Genomic DNA, 20,354 nt, shown 5'->3' on the forward strand with positions numbered 1-20,354 from the left:
ATGTGAGGGGAGACAATTGCACTATAAATTTGATACGTCTTTTTGGTCTCAACTCCTCAAACTTACAGAGGGATGATCAAATCCTGGGATAACACTACTGGGGTGCATTGGAAGTGCTTATATATTCTAGGATGGTGCAATTGGTAGCGGTGGTGACCCCTCTAAACAGTAACATTCATTTCCGCTTAGTCAGAAACTGTGAAAATGTGTTATTACGGGGGAAACAGTTGCTATTGTCATTACGCAAACCTGCAGCTGGGGCTCAACATAACGAGATGACCACACGGCGCATTGCGTACTTCCAACAATAAAACCGGCAGTTGGTGCCTCCTTTTCCCAAATACTCATTATCGTTTTTCGGGGGAAGTATGCGTCAGTAGCTATACGGTAGCATGTGAATGTGGCGGTCGAGCATGGAGTGTCACAAACAATTGCCCCGGGTTAACATTGAAACCCCAGTGTGTCATACGTGCATGTACAAAATGCAATGAGCTAGTGGCTCGTTTAGCTAGTATCGTTATGTTCAGTGCGCCAACAGGAGTTGTCCGATTCTGACCAACTTGTTACTAGCATTGCACTATACATTCAGGAACACACCTATATTGTGGTTGTTTCAACTGGGAATTCCAACAGAGTAACGCCACTAATAGCTGTCGTATACAGAATGTAGAACTGAGAGAAAGTCTCGAGATACAAACTTGCAAATGTGTGGGAAACGGCAATATTGCTTCCAATGAGATGCATGTGAAACTCAGCACAGGTTCATTGCGCTGCAGAAAATGGGCATGTGAACTGGTAAAAAAACTCCTATTGCTACTATGACGTTCTCTGCTCAGAGTCGCTAATCGAAGAATTTAAGTGAATATTATGTGCCATGACTAATACGACCAGACAAACACACCTGGGTGGTAAAGAAAAATGCACGCTCATACTTGCAATGGTTATTTAGAACGAAATTGCTCCTCTGAAATCAGTAGCTCGACGGTTTGTTGAGGAAACTGGAGGAAGCGGGTTCTCTTAACTACGGACAACAAAAACGTTGTTGTTGCCGAGCAGCAACAGTGCCGTGGCCCCTTCATTTCAAAAATTAACCTTATTACACTACCAATCATTCTGTTATGAGACAACGTCTTTGAAAGACCAGTTACGCTGCCCAATGCTCTGTGATGGGTTGAGTATCTCCTGCTAATCAAGAATATACTTGGGAGTCCTAAGATCACGTGACCTCAACATGTTTTCAAGCGCAAGTGGTTTAGTGGTAAAATCCAACGTTGCCATCGTTGGGCCCCCGGTTCGATTCCGGGCTTGCGCATATTTTTTAATATTGCAACTACCTGAAATTTAACCGTTATAAGATAAACTAGCAACTTGTAACGGTTACTAACAAAATGATATTTAACGAGTTTGATATATGATGACTTTTCTTTTTTGTTTTGCCTCTTGGCTATATTCTTATGTATGACTTGGTGGTTTTGTTTCTGCCTTCTTTCGGTCTGTCTATTGCTTCTTCCTTAGTTTCCTTTTAGCGTAGTCCAAGACTTGAGAGTTCCCCTCTTGTGAGACGAACAGTTTCCTCTTTTTGTCCTCGGACCAGAGCATCACGCCAATATCTTGTGCATATTTCTTTAGGATGTTGTATTCGGCATTACTTTCGAAGTCTGAGTACAACGAACCCTCGAACGCCATCACTCTGTCCTTCTCGAGCTGCCATAGTTTGATCTGGTCTACAACCGTGGGCGGCAGGATTTGCAGTGGGTCCTTGCAGTTCTGATCCAGCTCTCTTTTCTTCTCAAGTTGAGCCTCCGCTAACCTTCGCATTTGCGGGTGCGCATGTGTCTCCAAGTATGCTATGATCTGCTCCGCAGTGATACCATTGTCTAGCGCATTTATGATCGATCTCTTCGTTATCTGGCCTGTGACCATGTTGATAAACCTTGACTTCAGGTGAACGAACAGACTCAATATAGCAATTTGCAGTGGTGAATTCGAGTAAGAGTATACTTTGAAGTTCGTTTCCACGATCAGTACACCGTCTTGGACCTCTTGCGACTGTGTCCCGACTTGGTCCAGCTCCGCAGTGTCGTTATTCGCTTTATCCGTGGCGCTCTTGTTTGTGCTAGACGTGTCTTCTTTGTTTTGGCTTAGAACGGTGTTCATGGCACCGGATGCTGTTCTCAGGACGGTCTTCGAGTCAGAGGTCAACATGATAGCCAGGCTTGTCGGGTAAAAGACGTTCGAGGTTGAGTTCTTTTGGAACACGATACCGTAGTCTCTCATATCCTTTATCATAATCCTTTGTGTTTCGCTGAGACCCTCCGTGCTGTAAGCTTTGCCCACTTCAAGCGCGCCCAACATGAAGATAAAGTTCAACACGTCGACGGCGTCCATTTGTAAGCTCTCTGACATCTTCAAGTATTGCAAAAGAAGTGTCCAGATCTGTGAGTTGATCTCCTGTAGCAGAAACTGGAACCCCTCATTGGTGATCTTGAACGCCCCAGTCGCCTCTGATTCCTCCATTAGTTTACTGTGTTTCAACAAATTCAGTACGTTGCTCGACGGAACTTCAGACATCGGTGTCCCCACCATAAAATGCAATATCGTCTCCCACTTGTTCGCAGAGTACTCATCCAGCAGCCGCATATTGAGCACCCCTGTCCTCAGATCCTCATCATCGTTCACCACCGTCCCGAACGAATTACTCACCTCACCTCCTGTCAGGGCGTTTCTGAAACTGTCCCTGAACGTTGGGTTCAAACCTATCATCAACTGGCCGGCCCCCTTTGTCGGGATGATCAGATGCAACGATTTCATCGACTTGATCGCCTCTTGGAACTGTATTTTACCGTTGGCCTTGACCCACCTGTCCAGGTCCCTCAGCGACACATCGTTGTCATTGAAGACCATTGACATAATGAAAAACTTAGCTAGCTGTGGTAGTAGTCTATAGATAGCCAGACATGTCGCTGGAGACTCATAGAGTCTCGTTTGGACCTGTTGCGGGATTTCCTCCAGGTACTGGTTCACGGAATGCTTTAGTACATTTGCAGTCAGACTCATGATGTTTCACGCTCGATGGATAGCACAAGTAACACGCGTTGGCAAACCTTGTATTTTCCCCGCTCTCGTCTGATGCAAAACTTGTGTGGTCTCTGATCCTTGTTCCTCTTCTTCAGTGCAGCTCATCAGACGGTTCTTTTGTCCATTTTTTTGGGGCTATGAAAAGTTTCAATGTTTTAAAGGCTCCAACCCTTCGAAGAGCGAGAGTGCAGGCAGTTAGTTACACTACTGCTCGGCCGGGGCATCGAAGACCAGCGAATAGTCCACATTCAACCTCTTGCACATCTCTCTCATGTCCATTTGCTGCGAGGACTTAGACACTTGGTCGAGCTGTGCGTCCAATTGAGCAAACTGTTTCGTTTTATACTGCTCGAACTCGCTCTTCTTGCCGTCCAGTGTCTCCCTGTACTCTTCTTTGAGGTCCTCGGGGAGCCCGTTAAACTCCTCTGACTCGAGCACGCTCTCCATCTCGTCCTCGAACCCGTTGTCCAGCCGGTACTCCAGCTGCCGCTTCTCCCTCTCAAGTTCTTTCCGCCTAAACTCCTCGTATCCACCCAGCCTGTCGATCTTGCCCAGCACGCTGTTCAGCAGATACGACACAGCACCCTGGGCGATAGCCCTCCATTTATCAATCAGCGCTCGCGTCTCAGCCTCCACCTCGGGACTCTCCATGACTTTGATCGCGTCTTGCAACTCCTTCGTCTTCCGTGAGTACGCAGCCGTTTGTCTGTCCAACTCAGCGACCAGCTTTCCTACCTCCTTGTACAACACAGCGCTCTCTATACTGGACCCATCCGGCGGGGGGACCCTCTTGGAGACCCTCCCAACGGCATCACTTGATCCAGCACCTTTCCTCCTCGCAAGTGGACTCCGAAACGGTGTCCTCACTTTAGCTACTGCAGCACTGGCACCCTTCCCAGCAACGGGGGAGCTGTCCCCAATCAAAGTAGTCTCGTCCATTGCCCTCCAGCGTCCTAGAGAGAGATGTTCTGGTCCCTTCTTCTTTGCCGCCCATCCACTGTTAACGATCTTTTAAAACGAATTCTTGTCAAAGAGTCCCTTCTTTGAGGACGATGGAATGTGAGTTGTACTTGGATGGGGGGCCTGTCGGTGGGGATCTCGTTGTTTTGGTGAGGATGGACAACGTATTGAAATGTCAGAACTGTCGCTTGCCCCTGCAACTGGACACGTCGTTGCTGGATCTGAGCGTTTCGCAGAGGGACCTCATATTGAGCAGTCTGAGGGATCATGCTGTGGACAGTGGGGATCCTGGGAGGAGCAGGATACCGCGGGACAGGCTCCGGATGGTTGGGCAGGTGAGTTCCCATGAGGAGGTCAATGCACTGCTGCGAGGTGGCGCGGAGTTGAACTCTTACGTGGATTTGGGTGGGGGTGCAGGTGCAGGTGCAAGTGCAAGTGCAAACGCAGGGCACGGGAGGATGTACGAGGAGGATGACGAGGATGACGATGACAATGCGTTGAGGGGTGAGCGGAAGGGTACGAGCAGCAGGGACAGTGGACACGGGTCCGATGCGTCGCGGGGTCGCGGGTTGGCCACGGAGAGAACACTCTCGACTCAAGTTTCTGCCCTATCCAATATCTTCAACATCTTGTCCGCAAAGAGTACGGTCGACTACCCTGTGTGTCAGGACTGCTGCCAGAATGTGGTGAATCGGTTGAAGATGGAGTACGAGGAGGCACTCAACGAGAACAAGACTTACACGGATTTCTTGAATAGACTGGAGACACAGCAGACAAAAGCAAACGACCCGCCTAATGGCACAGATGCAGAAACTTCTAAGCATGCAGAAGAGATGGACCGTTTGGATTGTGAGGAGGTGGGACTACTAGAGCAACTGAAAGAGCTGGAGACGGAGGATACGAAATTGGATTCTCAGATTCAACAGCTGGAGGCGGAGCTTGCCGCAAAGCACAAACTTGATCAAGAGAAAGTACGGCTCGCAAACATGGAGGATCTGAGGCAGATGGAGCTTTTCAAAGAATTGAACAGTATGCAGACGCAATACGAGCTGGCTCTCGACAGCCTGGACACTCTGAGAAAGACGAACATATACCACGAAACTTTCAAAATATCGCATAATGGACCCTTTGGCACGATCAACGGGCTACGACTCGGGTCTGTGCCGGAGACTCCGGTGTCGTGGAGAGAGATCAACGCTGCACTGGGCCAAGTGGTACTCTTGCTAAGCACGATCTCGGTCGGACTCAATTGCAAGATAAAAAATTACAGACTACAACCCATGGGGTCCTTCTCCAAAGTGTTGAAGCTCGACGATACAACGCAGGAATGGATCCCATTTGAAGCTTACCACAACGAGAAGTTCAACATCACCAAGATTTTCCGCAGAGAGACAAATTTCGATAAAGCCATGGTGTGTCTCTTAGAGGTTGTCGGACAGATATTCAAATGCATCGAGTCCATGAGCCAAAAAACCGATGGCACGGCCCATTCAATGGAGATTGATGAACAGGGTCAACAATCCGTGCACTCGCACCCGCTGGGGGACAATCAGGCATCGGGCCCCAGCAGCAACATTCCGATCAGGAGAGCGCCTACGGGTAACAATTTTCAAGAACTCCCCTACAGTATAGTTAAGGACAGTATCAATAATCTCACTGTGAAGCTGTTTGGGAACGAGCCCACTTTGAAGTGGACCACAGCGATGAAATTCCTTCTAACAAACGTCAAGTGGTTACTCGCATTTTCGTCGAGCAGGTTAAACTTGATACAAGCGCCACAAGACGATGAGAGCTGACCAGCTGGGAAAGAAAACTGGAGTCGCAGCATCGACGTTGATTTTATACATGTATATTTGGATCTGTGATCTACGTATAATTCTGGCCATAAATTTTTACTGGTAGTCGCAATCGAATCCGCCTTTGGAACGAGTGCGAGGTGAGGAATATATTGTTGGTCCTGTAGCAATAGCTTACTCTAAAGCAACAGCAAACAGTCGTCCAGGGGAAGGCGAAAAAACTCTTGAGCCATCACCACCACGAACCGGATCCTGAGCCTGAACTTGGCCGGTCTCTGCCGTAGGAATCGTCGTTTCTAAAACCGTTCCCCCAGCCGGACCCGCCGCCGCCTCCTCCTCCGCGGCCACCCCAGGAGTCACCACCACGGCCTCCGCCGCCCCATGAGTCACCTCCGCGGTTGCCACCACCGCCGGATCTCCTGAAATCTCTGGTGTTCTCGCGGCGATTTCCGAACCCTCTGCCGCCTCTGTTCCCACCGCCGCCGCCGCCGCCGCCTCTCCCGAACTGTCTCGTCGCGTCCTTTAAGAACTGGGGGATCTCTTGGTTTGCTTCGCTCAAAATCTCGACAAGGCCCTTGACGATGTTGTTGTTGTTGTAGTTGAAGAACGAGATCGCGGTACCCGTGTTCCCCGCACGCCCTGTCCTCCCGATTCTGTGGACGTAGTCGTCAATGTCTCCCGGTAGATCATAGTTGATGACGAGTGTCACGTTCGGGATATCGAGCCCTCTCGCGGCGACCGCTGTGGCGACCAGCACGTCTGCGGTCCCTGACTTGAAGGCCCCCAGGGCACGCTCACGCTCCATTTGGGTCCTGTCTCCGTGGATCGCTGTTGCCCTGATGTTTTGCATGATCAGGAAGTCCGTGAGTTGGTCTGCCATTCTTTTCGTCTCGACAAAGATCAGCGTGAGGCCGCCCTTTGTCGAGGAGAGCAAGTCGAGAAGTGCGGACTTCTTGTCCATGTCGTCGACGTATAACACCTTCTGTGTAATGTTTTCCGAAGTGGATCCGACCCTCCCGACGGACAGGAAGATGTAGTCATTCAAGAAATCTCTTGCGAGGTGCTGGATATCCCTTGGGAAGGTCGCCGAGAACATCAGTGTTTGCCTCTCGTTCACGGGGGGCATGTCACAGTCCTCAACGATGTGTCTGATCTGTGGCTCAAACCCCATGTCCAGCATTCTGTCCGCCTCATCGAGCGTAAGGTACTTGATGTTTGCGAGCGAGATCTTCCCACGCTCCAGCAAGTCGTTGAGGCGACCCGGGGTCGCCACAAGCAAATCGCACCCTCTTTCTAGCTCGCCCATCTGAGCGCCCACGGGGGCACCCCCGTAGACGACGCAGGGTCTCACCCAGGACCTGTACGTGAACTTCCTTGCCTCTTCGAAAATCTGCGTAGCGAGTTCCCTCGTTGGCGCCAGCACCAATGCCGTCGGATACACCTTCCGCTGGTACGAGTACCCGCCGCTAGCGGCCTGCGGTTTGGGCGCCGGGCCTGCGGTGAACATCTCGGAGAGGATCGGGAATAAGAACCCACCGGTCTTCCCAGACCCTGTCTGCGCGCATCCCATAAGGTCTCTCCCTGCGGTGACAATTGGAATGGAGTACTTCTGCACTGGAGTTGGTTTGGAGAACCCTGCCCTCTGCACATTATCAAAGAGCAGTTGCTCCAGCGGCGGGGAGGTGAACTCCTCGATCGGGTCCGGGACTTCTGTCCCGGATGCGTCGACAGGGATATCGTCGTAGTTGTCGAAGTTAATACCGGAGTGCTGCGACGCAGTGCCATCCTTGGGCCCAAACAGTTCCAACTCGAGCCGCTCGTTTCTCGCCCCGGGAAAGTGCTTCCCCTTAGACCAGGAACCTCCACCCCCACGACCACCACCGCCGCCGCGTCTCCTGGAGTCCCCCCCACTACCAAAGAACGACGACCCGCCGCCCGCAAAGAACCCACCGCGACCCCCACCGCCGCCACCGCGGCCTCCACCGCCCTCACGTTGCTGTCTACCTCCCCTGCCGCCGCGCAGGTGCGGTGGAACGTACCCGTTCTCTTGCAACTCCAGCTTACTCATCCCCTCACTCAACGCGTCTCTCTCAGCCATGTCCTGATGCTGTGTGTCCCTGCTGTGTCCCTCAAGAGTCACAACCGGAGTGTGAAGCTGTCTCTTCCCCCGTGTTCCATTATATAATTATATTCTTATATCATCAACAACTCTTTACAGTGCATTGAACCCATGAGAGGACGACAACGACGAGCCACGATGTCCCGGATGTCGGACCTGTTAAGGAACACGCGGCTGGCGCAGCTGTCCCGTTCCGGCGGTGGTCAGTTGTCCTTCACGAAGCGGGGGCAGCACTTCCCGACGCACCAGATAGTCGCTACGACCCCGGCGTCGCACGCGAGGGAGGAGTGGGGGTTGAAGGGCACGGTACCCAAGCGGTTGCTGCGGTCGCGGTACTTGGTAGTGGACGCCCTGGATACAGCGGAGCGGATGCCGTCTCTGGAGATGCTGGGTGGCGTGCAGTGGAACCGGATCAGGTTCCAGGAGTTCGGGGTCGTGCCAAGTGTCCCCCTGGGCCAGAGCAACCCTCTGTTTGGAGATAGTACCACCACAGCAGCACCAGGGAACATGCAGTTGTATGGTCTGTCGCAGGTGGTGCCGAATGCGAGTATGCTGCGAAGGTTGCGGCCGCAGTTCAAGGCGTGGTTGCTGGAGAGAGATCCTCACGCCTTGCAACGGCGGCGGTTCAATGCGTTGGAACTGAAGGAGAAGGCCGTGGAGTTTCTGCAGGAGCAGTTATCCACGGTCGGAACTCGTGGTAGGTCCCGCCCCGTAGACCGCGGTCTTGTAGGTAGCGGCGGGCTGTCGTACGGTGTGCGCGGGCGGTTGCAGAACACGCCGCGTGGGGTTGTACAGCGGTCGATTGTTCCTGGGCGGATCCTGAACGACCAACTACGTCCCCAGCACACAAGCGGGGGTGCCAGTGGCGGTAGCGGCGGCGACACGATGTGCCACGCTGCGCTGGGCGGGTTCTTTGCCTCTGCACAGTTCAAGAACGGGTCTAAGATCAGTTACGGGTTGGGCAGTTTCATCCGTGAGCTGGTGTTGCCCTTCGAGGTGCGGTCTGTGTCCGTTGCGCGGGACGGGAAAGTGCGGATCACCGCGTCAAGCATCACTCAGTTGCGTGGCCACCGTGCTGCTGCAGGGCACGCCTCTGCGAGGGGGGAGCCGCGCAATTCGAGGAGTTCATCGACGACGAAGGCGACACGGCAACAGTCCCGGGAGACCGTGAACGAGTTGCTGTTGCAATTGGAGAACAACGGCAAGAACTAGGAATGCTTGTCTCATATATATGCTTGTACATAATAAATACTAAAGACGTTACAATATGAGGCGGATCACAGCATTCTATAAACGTTGCTGTCGTTCTCGAACTGTTCGATGTTGTCCAATGCACCCCACCACTTGAACAAGTAGTGTTTACAAATGATCTTGAACCAAGGTGTGAAGTGTTGGTTTTCCGTGTCCGCCAGCATGGCTTTGAACTCGGACAGGCCGATCCACTTGTACTCCTCCACCTCGTTGACGTTCGCGTTCACGGTGAGTTCCTGACCCTCGCGGACTTTGTACACGAAGATATAGTCAATCTCGTGTTCCCCCCAAGGGTTGTCGTCACCCCCACAGGGGGCCATGTAGTGGATTCTGTTTAGGAAATGGAACGACCCACGCGTGGCGACCTCCTGTGGTGGTATCCCCAATTCGTGTTCCAGTTTCCTCACACACGCAGTCTGTGCCCCCTCAACACCGTCCATCTCATCCTCAACACAAAGTGGGTGAGAACAACAAGTGTTGGTCCAAAGCATGGGGAAAGTGATCTTCTCGCTAGCACGTCTCTGCAACAGCAACTCGCCTCTGCTGTTAAACAAGAAGCAGGAGAACGCACGGTGCAGCAACCCCTTCGCGATGTTCTCCATGCGGTGACAAGCACGTTTCGTCCCTGCACCAACAACGGTATCATCCCAGTCAACGACAATGCAGTTCTCCGCCATCAACCGCACTTGCTCCTCATCGAGCCCCCTGAACTCCGTGGCGGCACCAGGCTGTGCCAACAGCGTGGACACATCACTGGCCTTCGAGTTGGGTCTCTGTGCCAACGGAATCACATCCGTGGGGAACTCCTCCAGGATCGTCTCGGGCGTCAGGGACTCCACGAGCGCGCTGTACCCGCGGGCCTCAACTTCAGTAGCAGTAGCAGTAGCAGTAGAAACGGTCATTTGGGCGTGTCCCCTCTGTAGCTGTCCTCAACATCTCCCCGTCGTCTCATCGTCTGCTTTTAAATCGAATTAAAACTTGAAGAAGAAGAAGAAGCGGTAACTCCGGGAGACCGTATTGAAGTTATCGGGTGACCACTTCACCGTTGGTGTCGTTGTACTCGGGCGATGGTGATGTGTACAGGGCCCCCGCGGAGAAGTCTGTGCCTCTCCACCAGGTCACCGTGACGAACGGACTGCCCGTCGCCCGCTCAACGGGCCGTCTTATCTACAGGGTACCTCCTAACCAGAGGACCATTGAAACCAGCCCAGTCCAGCTCAGTTCAGCTCAACCCAGATCAGTATAATTAGTAGAGTAGAGTAGAGTACCTGTGTATGCCACTAGTAGTAGTAGTAGTAGTAGTAGTAGTGTCACCCGGCCGTCGTCTGCTTCTCGGCGGTTGTTTGATTCAGTTCTTGTTGATGCTGTTGACGCTGCTGTTGATGATGGGGACTGGTGTTTGGAGGGCACAGGAGGGGTGTAGACGGCCCTGTGGATGATCATGGGCGGTATAGAGACGGTCGTGGTTGGGCCCGCAGCGGTGGACCCGGTGGCGGTCGTCGCGAAGGAGTGTGTCACGCTGGCGACGGCCATGCGGAAGTACAGTAAGTTGCAATCGCAGTCTGGGGTCGCGGTGCTGTTGCTCGGTGGGAGTACCGGTGGGGAACTTGCCATGGGAGAGGTGTTGGGTGGTGGCGGTGTCAGTGAACGCGGTGGCAACAGCAGCGTTGCTGCTGTTGCCGCTCCAGCTGCATCGCGGTCACGCAACGACCCTCTCGTCGCTGGGTTCATCCAGCTCAGACATATCCTCAACAAGAGACGCTCCCTCGAGGACGTCGACTCCCTCACGCTGTGGCAGCCGTTCCTTCTCGTTGTGAAAACCGCATCTGTCTCAGGGTACATTACGTGTCTCGCATTGGACGCGCTGTCCAGATTCGTACGGTTGCAAGTCGTGCACAGTGGGTCTCGAAACCATGTGGCCGCCGTGCGAGAATTAGTAGCTGCTCTAACACATTGCAAATTTACACCCTCGCAGCAACAGAGTGACGACGCGGTGCTCTGTAAAGTTGTCTTGCTGTTGGAGCACACACTGTGTGCGTCACAGTTGGGACACTGCGTCTCGGATACGGGCGTTTACGACGCGCTGCAGACACTCATGTCCATCGCGTGCAACACTAGACGCGCAGAGGTGCTGCGCAGGACTGCAGAGACAGCTACTGTAGGGGTCACACTAAGAGTGTTCGCTTGCCTGAGGGATAACGCGGCAACGGAACTCACAGCACAGAAATACATCAGTGACGAGAGTTACTCGAGGGATAGGTTGCAAGATGATATGGTGGGACCGGGGGTGCAGGCTAGTCCGGAGAGCCCGCAGGGCTCAACGGACGGCGACTCAACGCAGTCGGGTGAACCAGTGCCGGAGCAAACTGAGGAGGAGGAGACTGTGCCGGAGGATGTGTCGGAGACCGTACCGGCCTCCGACGCCTCCACATCCACTCCCGCTGAACCAAACTACGGCCTGCCCGTCGCAAAACAACAACTCACTCTCTTACTCTCTCTCATCACACCGGAAAACAGCGCCAAACACACAAACTCGGCGCGGATCTTCGCGCTCCAACTCATAAACACAATCATAGAATGCGTTGGAGACAAGTTCCCGCTCCACCCGCGCCTCTTCAGTCTCATCTCAGACCCTATCTTCAAATGCATCCTCTTCACCATTCAAAACACAACAAAGTTATCCCTCCTACAAGCCACTTTGCAACTGTTCACTACTCTAGTAATCATCTTGGGGAACCACCTCTCAATGCAAATGGAAATGACCCTCAATTGCATCTTTAACATCCTGCTGGATGGCGCCGTGGGGGACAGCCAGCAACAACAACAACAAAAGACAGCGGGCGCTAAACCAAGAGACCCAGCTTTGAAGGAACTCCTCATCGAACAGATATCCATCCTTTGGACTCGCTCCCCATCTTTCTTTACCTCCATCTTCGTCTCCTTCGATTGCAACCTCGACAGGGCAGACCTCGCGTTGAACTTCTTGAAAATGCTTTCGAAACTCGCAATGCCAGAGGCAGCGCTTTCAACGACAGAAAACGTGCCACCCATTTGCCTCGAGGGGCTCGTCTCTCTCGTGGACGATATGTACGCCCGAATGCAGATGGTCCCCAAGGAGACCTTTGAAACGCAGCGGGGGGAGAGTAAGATCCTCAAACAAAGAGAACGCAAGACAGAGTTCATTAGCTGCGCACGCGCGTTCAACGAAAAACCAAAGAGGGGGGTGCCCCTGCTCATCGAGCGCGGGTTCATAGAGTCCGACTCTGAGGAACACATCGCCAAATTCTTGTTTGAGAACAATAGCCGCATGAACAAGAAGACTATAGGGTTGCTGCTCTGCGACCCGAAACAGGGCTCGCTACTGCGGAAGTTCATGAACTTGTTCGACTTCAAGGGACTGAGAGTAGACGAGGCGATCAGAATCTTGCTCACTAAATTCAGACTCCCCGGTGAATCGCAACAGATCGAAAGAATTATAGAGGCCTTCTCAAGCAGATACTCGGAAAGCCAGGACGAGCCGGACCTGCCAGACCCAGCTGCGGGTGATGAGACCCCAGTGCAGCCGGACGCGGACTCCGTATTCCTTTTGAGTTACTCCATCATTATGCTGAACACAGACCTCCACAACCCGCAGGTCAAGGAACACATGTCCTTTGAGGATTACTCGAGCAACCTACGCGGCGGTTACAACTCGGAGGACTTCCCGCACTGGTACCTGGACAAGATCTACTGCTCCATCAGGGACAAAGAGATCGTCATGCCCGAGGAACACCACGGCAACGAAAGATGGTTCGAAGACGCATGGAACAATCTCATCTCCTCGACAACGGTCATGACGGAGATCCAGAGAGAAAACGTTAATGCAATTGATAAATTGAGCGCCGCAGAACTGCTCAGGTTTGACAGAGCAGTGTTCAGGTGTATCGGTAACTCCATCGTCAACACTTTTTTCAAGATATACGTCATCGCCAGCGACGACCACATCACGACACGGATGCTGACTAGCCTCGACAGGTGCTCGTACATTTCTGAGTACTTCACCTTCAAACGCCTGTACAACGACATCATTCTCAACATTGGGAAATTTACCACCATTGTCAGCAGTAATCCGCTAGGCACGCAGGGCAACCAGACTGATCAAGCGGATGACGAAGAGATCCCTCTTGTAGAGATAAGCCTGAACGGCGGGTCACGCGAGGCAAAAGTGCCCGTGAGCAACCTGGCGGTCAGAATGGGCAGATCCTTCAGGGCACAAGTGTGCACGTTGATCTTCTTCCGCATACTCAAGAGAACGAAGAACGCGCAGTTGATCAGCACAGAGACATACATGGAGGTGGTCAAAATCCTGCGTATTTTGTTTGAGAACCTGCTGATAAACCCAGACGTTTTCTTGGACTTGCAACAGACTTTGAAGATTGGGAACCTGCTCAAGCCAACTCCAGATGTTGCACTAACAAAACACACGGAAAACAGGGGTCTGTTCTCGACTTTTGCGTCGTATTTGAAAGGTGATGAGGAGCCCACAGAGGAGGAAATCGATTTCTCGTTCAAGGCGCTTTCCTGCGTCGAAAACAGTAAAGTGACCTCCTCGATCTTCGGCAACGAACGCATTATGACCTCCACGCTTGCTAAAAGTCTGATAGACTCGATCGACGTGAAGAAGACGGATGAAAACGCGAGGTTCTTTGAGGCGGAGTTGCTTTTCCTAGTGGAGAGCGCTGTAGCGTTGGTCCTTGTTTGCAAAGACGAAAAGGAACTGCCACAGCTTGTCCTGGACAAGCTGTTTGAATTGTCCGAGCTCAGTGGCGTCACACGGCGGACGAACCGCCGGTTGTTGACGTACGAGCTTCTGCTAATCTCTGTCTCGGATTTCTCTAAGGAGAACGTTTCCTTCCTGATCAACGACCAGTTGCTGAACAAAACGGATATCTTCAATGAGAAGTACTTCAACACGCCGCAAGGTGGGGAACTGATCAACAGGGTGTTGCAGCTGACCAACATAGCCAACTACAGCGAGTACATCTTAAGAGAGGAGAACTACTGGAAATTCTTGAGGCGGATTGCCGCGATGGTGGAGCGAACGGAGGTTGTCTTCGAGTACATCAAGAGGAACGTCGTTGAGGAGAACCACCTGTGCGACGAGCAAATCTTCATGTTGGTGCTCGGACTGCTCGATGAGATTTCTTCGATAGGCGCCGTCGGCAGCCGGTGGGAGCAAGAGTACAGCAGGTCCGTGAAGAGCGGGCACAAGATCGGGCAAGAAAACCCGTACCAGCACATCATCGGCGTCTCCTTGAAGTCGATCAGCTTGACAGCACACTTACTGGAGAACGACTTGCTGAACAAAGGGGAAGTCATTGCCGTGATACAGGCTCTAGCGCATCAGTGCATGAACCCATGCGAGCAACTGAACTCGTATGCTTTGAAGACGATGGAGTTGTCCCTCACTGAGACGCTCGATTTCTCCAGCTGTAAGCTCGGCACATTGGAAGACGCGATAGAGGAAGGGTTGTTGAGCATCCTGGACATCAAGGACGCGGGCGCAAGTTGCAACGTGCCCCTGTTTGACATCCTGAGAGTGACTGCGAACGTGTACATATACTACTTGAAGAAGGGTGTTTCCACGAACGACACGTACCTGAGGATCCTCAATTTCTTCAACGCGTACGTGGAGAACCCACAGGTTGAGACGCTGCTACAGCAACTGATCTTGCAGAAGAAGGCAGTAGAGAGGGGCGACGTGGTGGTGGAACCCGTGGAACCCGTGGAACCCGTGGACCTTATGGAACCCGTATCGGATACTACCGGTGTAGCTACTGAAGCGCTGCATCCGAGCGAAGAAGAACCAATGTACGTACAAGAGCAAGAGGGGACTACAGGGACCCCCGAATAGAGTCACAAACACACACATATATACACATACACGACTAGGCATAGATAGATCTATAGAAAGCGACCTCTCGTTACTTCCATCTCTTCTTCGGCGATGACCGAAAGTTCTTGTCTCAATCGAAAAAGAGGACTCCCATTTGAGTATAAATTTGACGGTTGATGCGATGATGGCCAGCGTTGCGGGACATTGCTGTGTCGGTAGATCTTCGCCATCCCCCATCCCGCAATGAGTAACGGTATGGCGTTTGCTACGTACGAGGAGAGAGCGTCGGTGCACGCGAGTCCCGTTGCCTCGAAGCTGCTGCGGATCATGGCCTCCAAGAAGACGAACCTGTGTGCGTCGCTTGACGTGCGCACGACTGCGGAGCTGCTCTCGCTGGTGGACCAAGTGGGTCCCTACATTTGTCTTTTGAAGACTCATGTGGACATCCTGGACGATTTCTCGATGGAGGGGACGGTGAAGCCCTTGAAGGAGCTTGCTGCGAAGTACAACTTCTTGATCTTCGAGGACCGGAAATTCGCGGACATCGGGAACACGGTGAAGTTGCAGTACTCCTCCGGTGTGTACAAGATCGTGCAGTGGGCGGACATCACGAACGCGCACGGTGTCACCGGTAGTGGGATTGTGAAAGGTTTGAAGGAGGCCGCCCAGGAGAACAGTGACGAACCGCGTGGGTTGCTGATGCTTGCGGAATTGTCCTCGAAGGGTTCACTTGCACACGGGGAGTACACCACTGGCACTGTAGAGATTGCGAAAACGGACAAGCAGTTTGTGTTCGGGTTCATTGCGCAGAGGGGCATGGGCGGGAGAGACGAAGGTTTCGACTGGCTGATCATGACGCCCGGTGTTGGGCTGGACGATAAGGGCGATGCCCTTGGACAGCAGTACAGGACCGTGGACGACGTGGTCTCCACGGGCTCGGACATCATCATTGTCGGCAGAGGACTGTTTGGCAAGGGCAGGGACCCAACCGCCGAGAGCAGACGCTACAGAGACGCTGGGTGGGACGCGTACTTGAAGAGATGCAACGCTGCAAGCAACTAAGTACAGATAGAGTATAGTAGAACGTGAGTAGCAAGGTCATCATGTGCATCGCTTCTTTTACCCGAACAATGACGTCTTTTAATTAGTGAAAAATTTCTCGAAGTCGAAGTCGAAGTTGGAGCTTGAAGAGACGGTGAGTGTGATTCAAAGGAGCCCTTTTATTGCTGCAGTGCATACCCCCCCCTCCCTCAGACGGCAGTATCAGCACACGATGGACGCACTAAACGGCAAGGAGCAGCAGGAGTTCCAGAAACTGGTGGAGCAGAAGCAGATGAAGGACTTCATGCGGTTGTACTCGAACCTCGTGGAGCGGTGCTTCATGGACTGTGTGAACGACTTCACGTCGTCCAAACTGACGAACAAAGAGCAGAGCTGCATCATGAAGTGTTCTGAGAAGTTCCTGAAGCACAGCGAGCGTGTCGGCCAGCGGTTCCAAGAGCAAAACGCCGCGATGGGCCAAGGCCTGAACCGTTAAAGCGGTGTCCACCTCTACAAACCCCCTTAACAGGCGCAGCTCCCAGTATACATTACATATCACACACATATATACCAAGATAAAGAGAGCCCCAACTCGTGTACATAATAAGAGATGTCTTAACTCCCCATATAAAAAAAATGTAGGTGTGAAGCAACGGCAATAATCGGTATCGGGTTCACTAGTGCAACAGAAGTTACACGAGCGTCCTACGATTGCACTCAACAGACTTCGAGAGTTCTGTCCCACAACAGAACAGACTCCCGAGTCAAACGGGTTTACAACCGCTGCCATTCCCATCACAGTGCCCACGAAGCCACCGGCCCGTTCAGCACCGTGTAGATTTCTGATAGCAACGTCTTCCACCCCCACTAAGGCCTCCTCTGCAACCCAATTGCTTGGCACAAGAGAGACCGCAACCAACAGAGCGGCCCGGTGTCCCCGGTGCCGTCCTCACGGATATGTTTCACTCTTTTATAGGCGGGCCTCTCTCTCACTGCAGAAAAGTGTTGCGGGGGGAAGTGCAGGACCTGGAAGGGAACTGCTATACCGCTGTGTTCCACCGAATTTCCCACCTGAGATCGGGCTTGAAGACTGAGCTTCCTTGTGTAAACAGGTTTCTAGATCGTAGGAGGTGCCACTGCTTCACGGGTTCGAACGCTGGAAACGCGCTGCGGCGGGTCTGTGAGTCGGGTTTTCGTCCATGTTGTGTGGTGATATATAACCGGGGGAAGTTTTCCCTCGCTTCAATGTGGCTCTCTCTCAAGAGACTAGCGATCTTAAGAGGATTGTAGCACAAGAGGGAGCGGTACATTTAATGGGCTTTTCTCTCCACGTGGACTCAGATTCTTTAGGAATCACCACAGAACCACAACGGTTCAGCGTTCGGTCATTTTTTTAGGAGATTGTGCAGCTTAATTCACATCCGGGGCTTGTTCTGCCAGGCGAATGCGACTTGTGTGCTGGACCCGTGCTCGATAATCACGTTCAGCACCGTTGTGATGTTGGCTCTTGCATCGCGTAGTGCCTGGGTGAACCGGGACGTAAGCTCCTCGCCGGTAGTCACCAGGTGCGCCCGGCACCCGAGCCCGCGCGCCATGACGTCGTACCGGCACTGCTCGCTCAGTTTCGTAGACAATCCAACGCCGTTCCCGTGGTATATCCCGGAATTGTTCATGATCATCACGACGACGCCCACCTGGAACCGCACGAGCGTTTCGAGCTCCATCCCGGAGAAACCGAACGCAGAGTCGCCCTGGATCAGCACGACGTCCCTTGCCGCGCCAGAAGACAGCTTCGCGGCCATTGCGTACCCGAGACCAACACCCATCGTCGCGTTGGTCCCCGCGTCGAGCCTCGAAAAGGGTGTAGACGCGGGGAACGACACCCGCGCCTTGTCCATCGTGTTGGCGCCCTCAGTGACGAGAACAGTACGGTCTTGCTCCAGAAGCGGTCTGATTATCCCGTACACACGGTTGTAGTTGAGTACATGGGGCGGTGAGGACTCCTCGGGAACGGCGTGTTCTGAATCCCGCAACCGCTGCTCGTTCTTGTGGATCTTCTCTTGTATGCTGGAAGACAACCCTCCGTAGCGGTAGTCCCCCCCACCAGCGGACCGTAGTTCGTTGGAGAGTGCCTCCACTGTGTACTCGATGTCCCCGAAGAGGGAGAGGCCCGCGTGGTACTGGTTGTTCTGGCCCAATGTCTCGCCGTTGCTGTCGCACTGTATGAACACCGCGTTCGGGTTCCACTTGGGCGGTCCCGCGTAGTGCAGGATCCAGTTCAGTCTCGCACCCATGATCAACACGATGCCCGCGTGCGCCAAAGCGTACGACCGAGCACTAGAGACGTTCAACTCGTGCTCATCAGGGACAACACCCTTGCCCATCGGTGTTGGAAGGAACGGGAAATTGAACTCATCGATGAACCGCCGTACTGCGGCAAATGCACCCTGCGAACCCTTCCCAACAACCACCAACACCTTCTTGTCCCGGTTCTCCAGTATCAAACTCGCTACTCTCTTGACCGTATGCGGGTCCGGAGAACACTTTATGGGCTGCGGCACGGGCGGTAGCAACCCGGGAGTCCCGGCACAGACCGCTTGAGTCTCGATCAGATTACCGGGGATATCGACGTACGTGACTCCCTTCGTCCCCTGGAGCGCAATATTGTACGCGCTGAACAGGACGTGGTCGACGTTCCCCTCGGTGAGCTTACCACTGAACTTGACGTACGGTTTCAACAGTGAAATTTGGTCCAGTTCTTGGAATGCTCCCCTGTACTGGTCGTGGCCGTGGTCGTTACTGCCGGCGAGGACGATGAGGGGCCACCTGTTGTTGATGGAGTTATACACTCCGGCGAGCGAGTGGATCAACCCGGGGCCCCCAACAACGAGCAACACACCGGGTTTCCCAGTTAAGTAACCATACGCAGACGCAGCGTACGAAGCGGACTGCTCATTCCTACAGGACACAAACCTGATCCCATGGGTAATGAACTCGTTGGCAAGCGTCACAATAGGGATCCCTACTATCCCAAACACGAGGTCCACTTCATAGTGTCTCAGCACAGTGGTGATTCTTTCAGTGATAGTAACAGACATCTCGGCAGTGTGTCAAGAGTCTCAGTCTTGTTCAAGCGGAACACTCCTAGAATCTCTGTCCCTGCATCAAGTACAACCGTTGTGTGTGGGGGGACCGTCTGAAATACAATTAAATCCGGAATTGGACTCAAATTGTTCAGGTCATCGCTGGGACGTGAACTTCGTTGGGCGTATGTAAATATCATGCGTGTGTGTTTATGTGTATTATACAATGGTGGGAGAGGGATGGACAGTTAAGGGATGGCAATCCCTCACAGAACGTCCAGTTCATCTCCCGCGGGCTCTGTATCTTTCCTTTCCCTCAACACTCGGGCTATCTTGCAACGGAAGGCCATTATGGGATCCGGTTCAAAATCTTTCAGCATGAGCATCTTGCTGCACGCCCCCTGCGGGCAGTTCTTCGATTCGTTGCGTCCCCCAAAATAGCTTGTCAGTCCGACTTTGTCGAAGACGTGACCGCACTGCTTCGATATCATCGGATGCTCGAACTCCCTGACTGTGATCGGACAGATCAGCTCGATGTTACCACCGTTGATCTGTAAATCGTCTGTATCTGCTGTGTCAATGTCATCCGGTATTATTGCCGTGGGGTCCTTCCACAAATGAGGTAAGAGCTTCAACATTACATTGAAGTTGGACTTCTTCTTGGTGGTTGTAGCAACGGGGTCCTCCTCCCCCTTGGCGAACCTCTCGTGATAGAGTTCCAGTAGGTTTGGTGCGGTCAACTCCCCGCTCTGGTACTTTTTCCAAGTGTCGAAGGTCACCTTTTCGCACTTGGCGGACTCCTCCTTGTATTCCCTCTTCAAATCAGTCAGTTTTTGCGATAGAGTCTCAGACTTCTCCTTCTGTTTCGTGAATTCGCGGTAGCTGTCTCCGAGGTCCGCTACCAGTTTGTCGATATCGACACTCCTATTACTGGAATCGATTATTTGGTCCAACGTCTCCTGGAACTCCTTCTCGACAGAGGTCACGCTCGTCGAGATATCTTTGACCTCTATGTCGTGGAAGTATCTGAGCGCCTGTGGATGCAACGGCAGGCACTCTGTAGTATTGTTGTCCGCTCTTGTCCTGGGCATGGCGTGTGCTTTTCTGGGGCTCCGCTCATCGCCCATCAACTTTTATAGCGCTCTCTCTCG

At 52.9% G+C, this 20,354-nt stretch overlaps 11 protein-coding genes and 1 non-coding gene across 12 annotated transcripts; 6 read left to right on the top strand and 6 right to left on the bottom strand.

The window, feature by feature from the left end:
• The first annotated feature begins 1,241 nt into the window (after positions 1 to 1,241).
• On the top strand, positions 1,242 to 1,312 carry KNAG0Htrna3G. Its single transcript has one exon. It is a non-coding gene; the product is annotated as a tRNA-Gly (tRNA).
• A 185-nt stretch (positions 1,313 to 1,497) lies between these two features.
• Positions 1,498 to 3,057, bottom strand: TFB2 (TFIIH/NER complex subunit TFB2; the record flags this gene model as incomplete). Its single annotated transcript, XM_022609409.1, has 1 exon — positions 1,498 to 3,057. One exon carries the CDS (start codon positions 3,055 to 3,057, stop codon positions 1,498 to 1,500), a length of 1,560 nt encoding a protein of 519 aa, XP_022465808.1.
• A 225-nt stretch (positions 3,058 to 3,282) lies between these two features.
• On the bottom strand, positions 3,283 to 4,017 carry MEI5 (Mei5p; the record flags this gene model as incomplete). The annotated part of the gene is made up of 1 exon (XM_022609410.1): positions 3,283 to 4,017. The coding sequence occupies one exon, from the start codon at positions 4,015 to 4,017 to the stop codon at positions 3,283 to 3,285; it is 735 nt and encodes a 244-aa protein (XP_022465809.1).
• A 113-nt stretch (positions 4,018 to 4,130) lies between these two features.
• Positions 4,131 to 5,834, top strand: VPS30 (beclin 1; the record flags this gene model as incomplete). The annotated part of the gene is made up of 1 exon (XM_022609411.1): positions 4,131 to 5,834. The coding sequence occupies one exon, from the start codon at positions 4,131 to 4,133 to the stop codon at positions 5,832 to 5,834; it is 1,704 nt and encodes a 567-aa protein (XP_022465810.1).
• Positions 5,835 to 6,066: 232 nt separating this feature from the next.
• Positions 6,067 to 7,932, bottom strand: DBP1 (putative DEAD-box ATP-dependent RNA helicase DBP1; the record flags this gene model as incomplete). Its single annotated transcript, XM_022609412.1, has 1 exon — positions 6,067 to 7,932. One exon carries the CDS (start codon positions 7,930 to 7,932, stop codon positions 6,067 to 6,069), a length of 1,866 nt encoding a protein of 621 aa, XP_022465811.1.
• Positions 7,933 to 8,091: 159 nt separating this feature from the next.
• MRP51 (mitochondrial 37S ribosomal protein bS1m) lies at positions 8,092 to 9,165 on the top strand (the record flags this gene model as incomplete). The annotated part of the gene is made up of 1 exon (XM_022609413.1): positions 8,092 to 9,165. The coding sequence occupies one exon, from the start codon at positions 8,092 to 8,094 to the stop codon at positions 9,163 to 9,165; it is 1,074 nt and encodes a 357-aa protein (XP_022465812.1).
• Positions 9,166 to 9,230: 65 nt separating this feature from the next.
• IDI1 (isopentenyl-diphosphate delta-isomerase IDI1) lies at positions 9,231 to 10,106 on the bottom strand (the record flags this gene model as incomplete). The annotated part of the gene is made up of 1 exon (XM_022609414.1): positions 9,231 to 10,106. One exon carries the CDS (start codon positions 10,104 to 10,106, stop codon positions 9,231 to 9,233), a length of 876 nt encoding a protein of 291 aa, XP_022465813.1.
• A 539-nt stretch (positions 10,107 to 10,645) lies between these two features.
• Positions 10,646 to 15,097, top strand: GEA2 (Arf family guanine nucleotide exchange factor GEA2; the record flags this gene model as incomplete). The annotated part of the gene is made up of 1 exon (XM_022609415.1): positions 10,646 to 15,097. One exon carries the CDS (start codon positions 10,646 to 10,648, stop codon positions 15,095 to 15,097), a length of 4,452 nt encoding a protein of 1,483 aa, XP_022465814.1.
• Positions 15,098 to 15,334: 237 nt separating this feature from the next.
• Positions 15,335 to 16,141, top strand: URA3 (orotidine-5'-phosphate decarboxylase; the record flags this gene model as incomplete). The annotated part of the gene is made up of 1 exon (XM_022609416.1): positions 15,335 to 16,141. The coding sequence occupies one exon, from the start codon at positions 15,335 to 15,337 to the stop codon at positions 16,139 to 16,141; it is 807 nt and encodes a 268-aa protein (XP_022465815.1).
• Positions 16,142 to 16,352: 211 nt separating this feature from the next.
• On the top strand, positions 16,353 to 16,616 carry TIM9 (protein transporter TIM9; the record flags this gene model as incomplete). The annotated part of the gene is made up of 1 exon (XM_022609417.1): positions 16,353 to 16,616. One exon carries the CDS (start codon positions 16,353 to 16,355, stop codon positions 16,614 to 16,616), a length of 264 nt encoding a protein of 87 aa, XP_022465816.1.
• A 919-nt stretch (positions 16,617 to 17,535) lies between these two features.
• PXP1 (putative indolepyruvate decarboxylase family protein) lies at positions 17,536 to 19,218 on the bottom strand (the record flags this gene model as incomplete). Its single annotated transcript, XM_022609419.1, has 1 exon — positions 17,536 to 19,218. One exon carries the CDS (start codon positions 19,216 to 19,218, stop codon positions 17,536 to 17,538), a length of 1,683 nt encoding a protein of 560 aa, XP_022465817.1.
• Positions 19,219 to 19,469: 251 nt separating this feature from the next.
• Positions 19,470 to 20,294, bottom strand: MMS21 (SUMO ligase MMS21; the record flags this gene model as incomplete). Its single annotated transcript, XM_022609420.1, has 1 exon — positions 19,470 to 20,294. One exon carries the CDS (start codon positions 20,292 to 20,294, stop codon positions 19,470 to 19,472), a length of 825 nt encoding a protein of 274 aa, XP_022465818.1.
• Positions 20,295 to 20,354: the final 60 nt, after the last annotated feature.

The sequence above is a fragment of the Huiozyma naganishii genome, chromosome 8 (genome assembly GCF_000348985.1).
Source record: "Huiozyma naganishii CBS 8797 chromosome 8, complete genome".
Classification (NCBI taxonomy): Eukaryota; Fungi; Ascomycota; class Saccharomycetes; order Saccharomycetales; family Saccharomycetaceae; genus Huiozyma; species Huiozyma naganishii.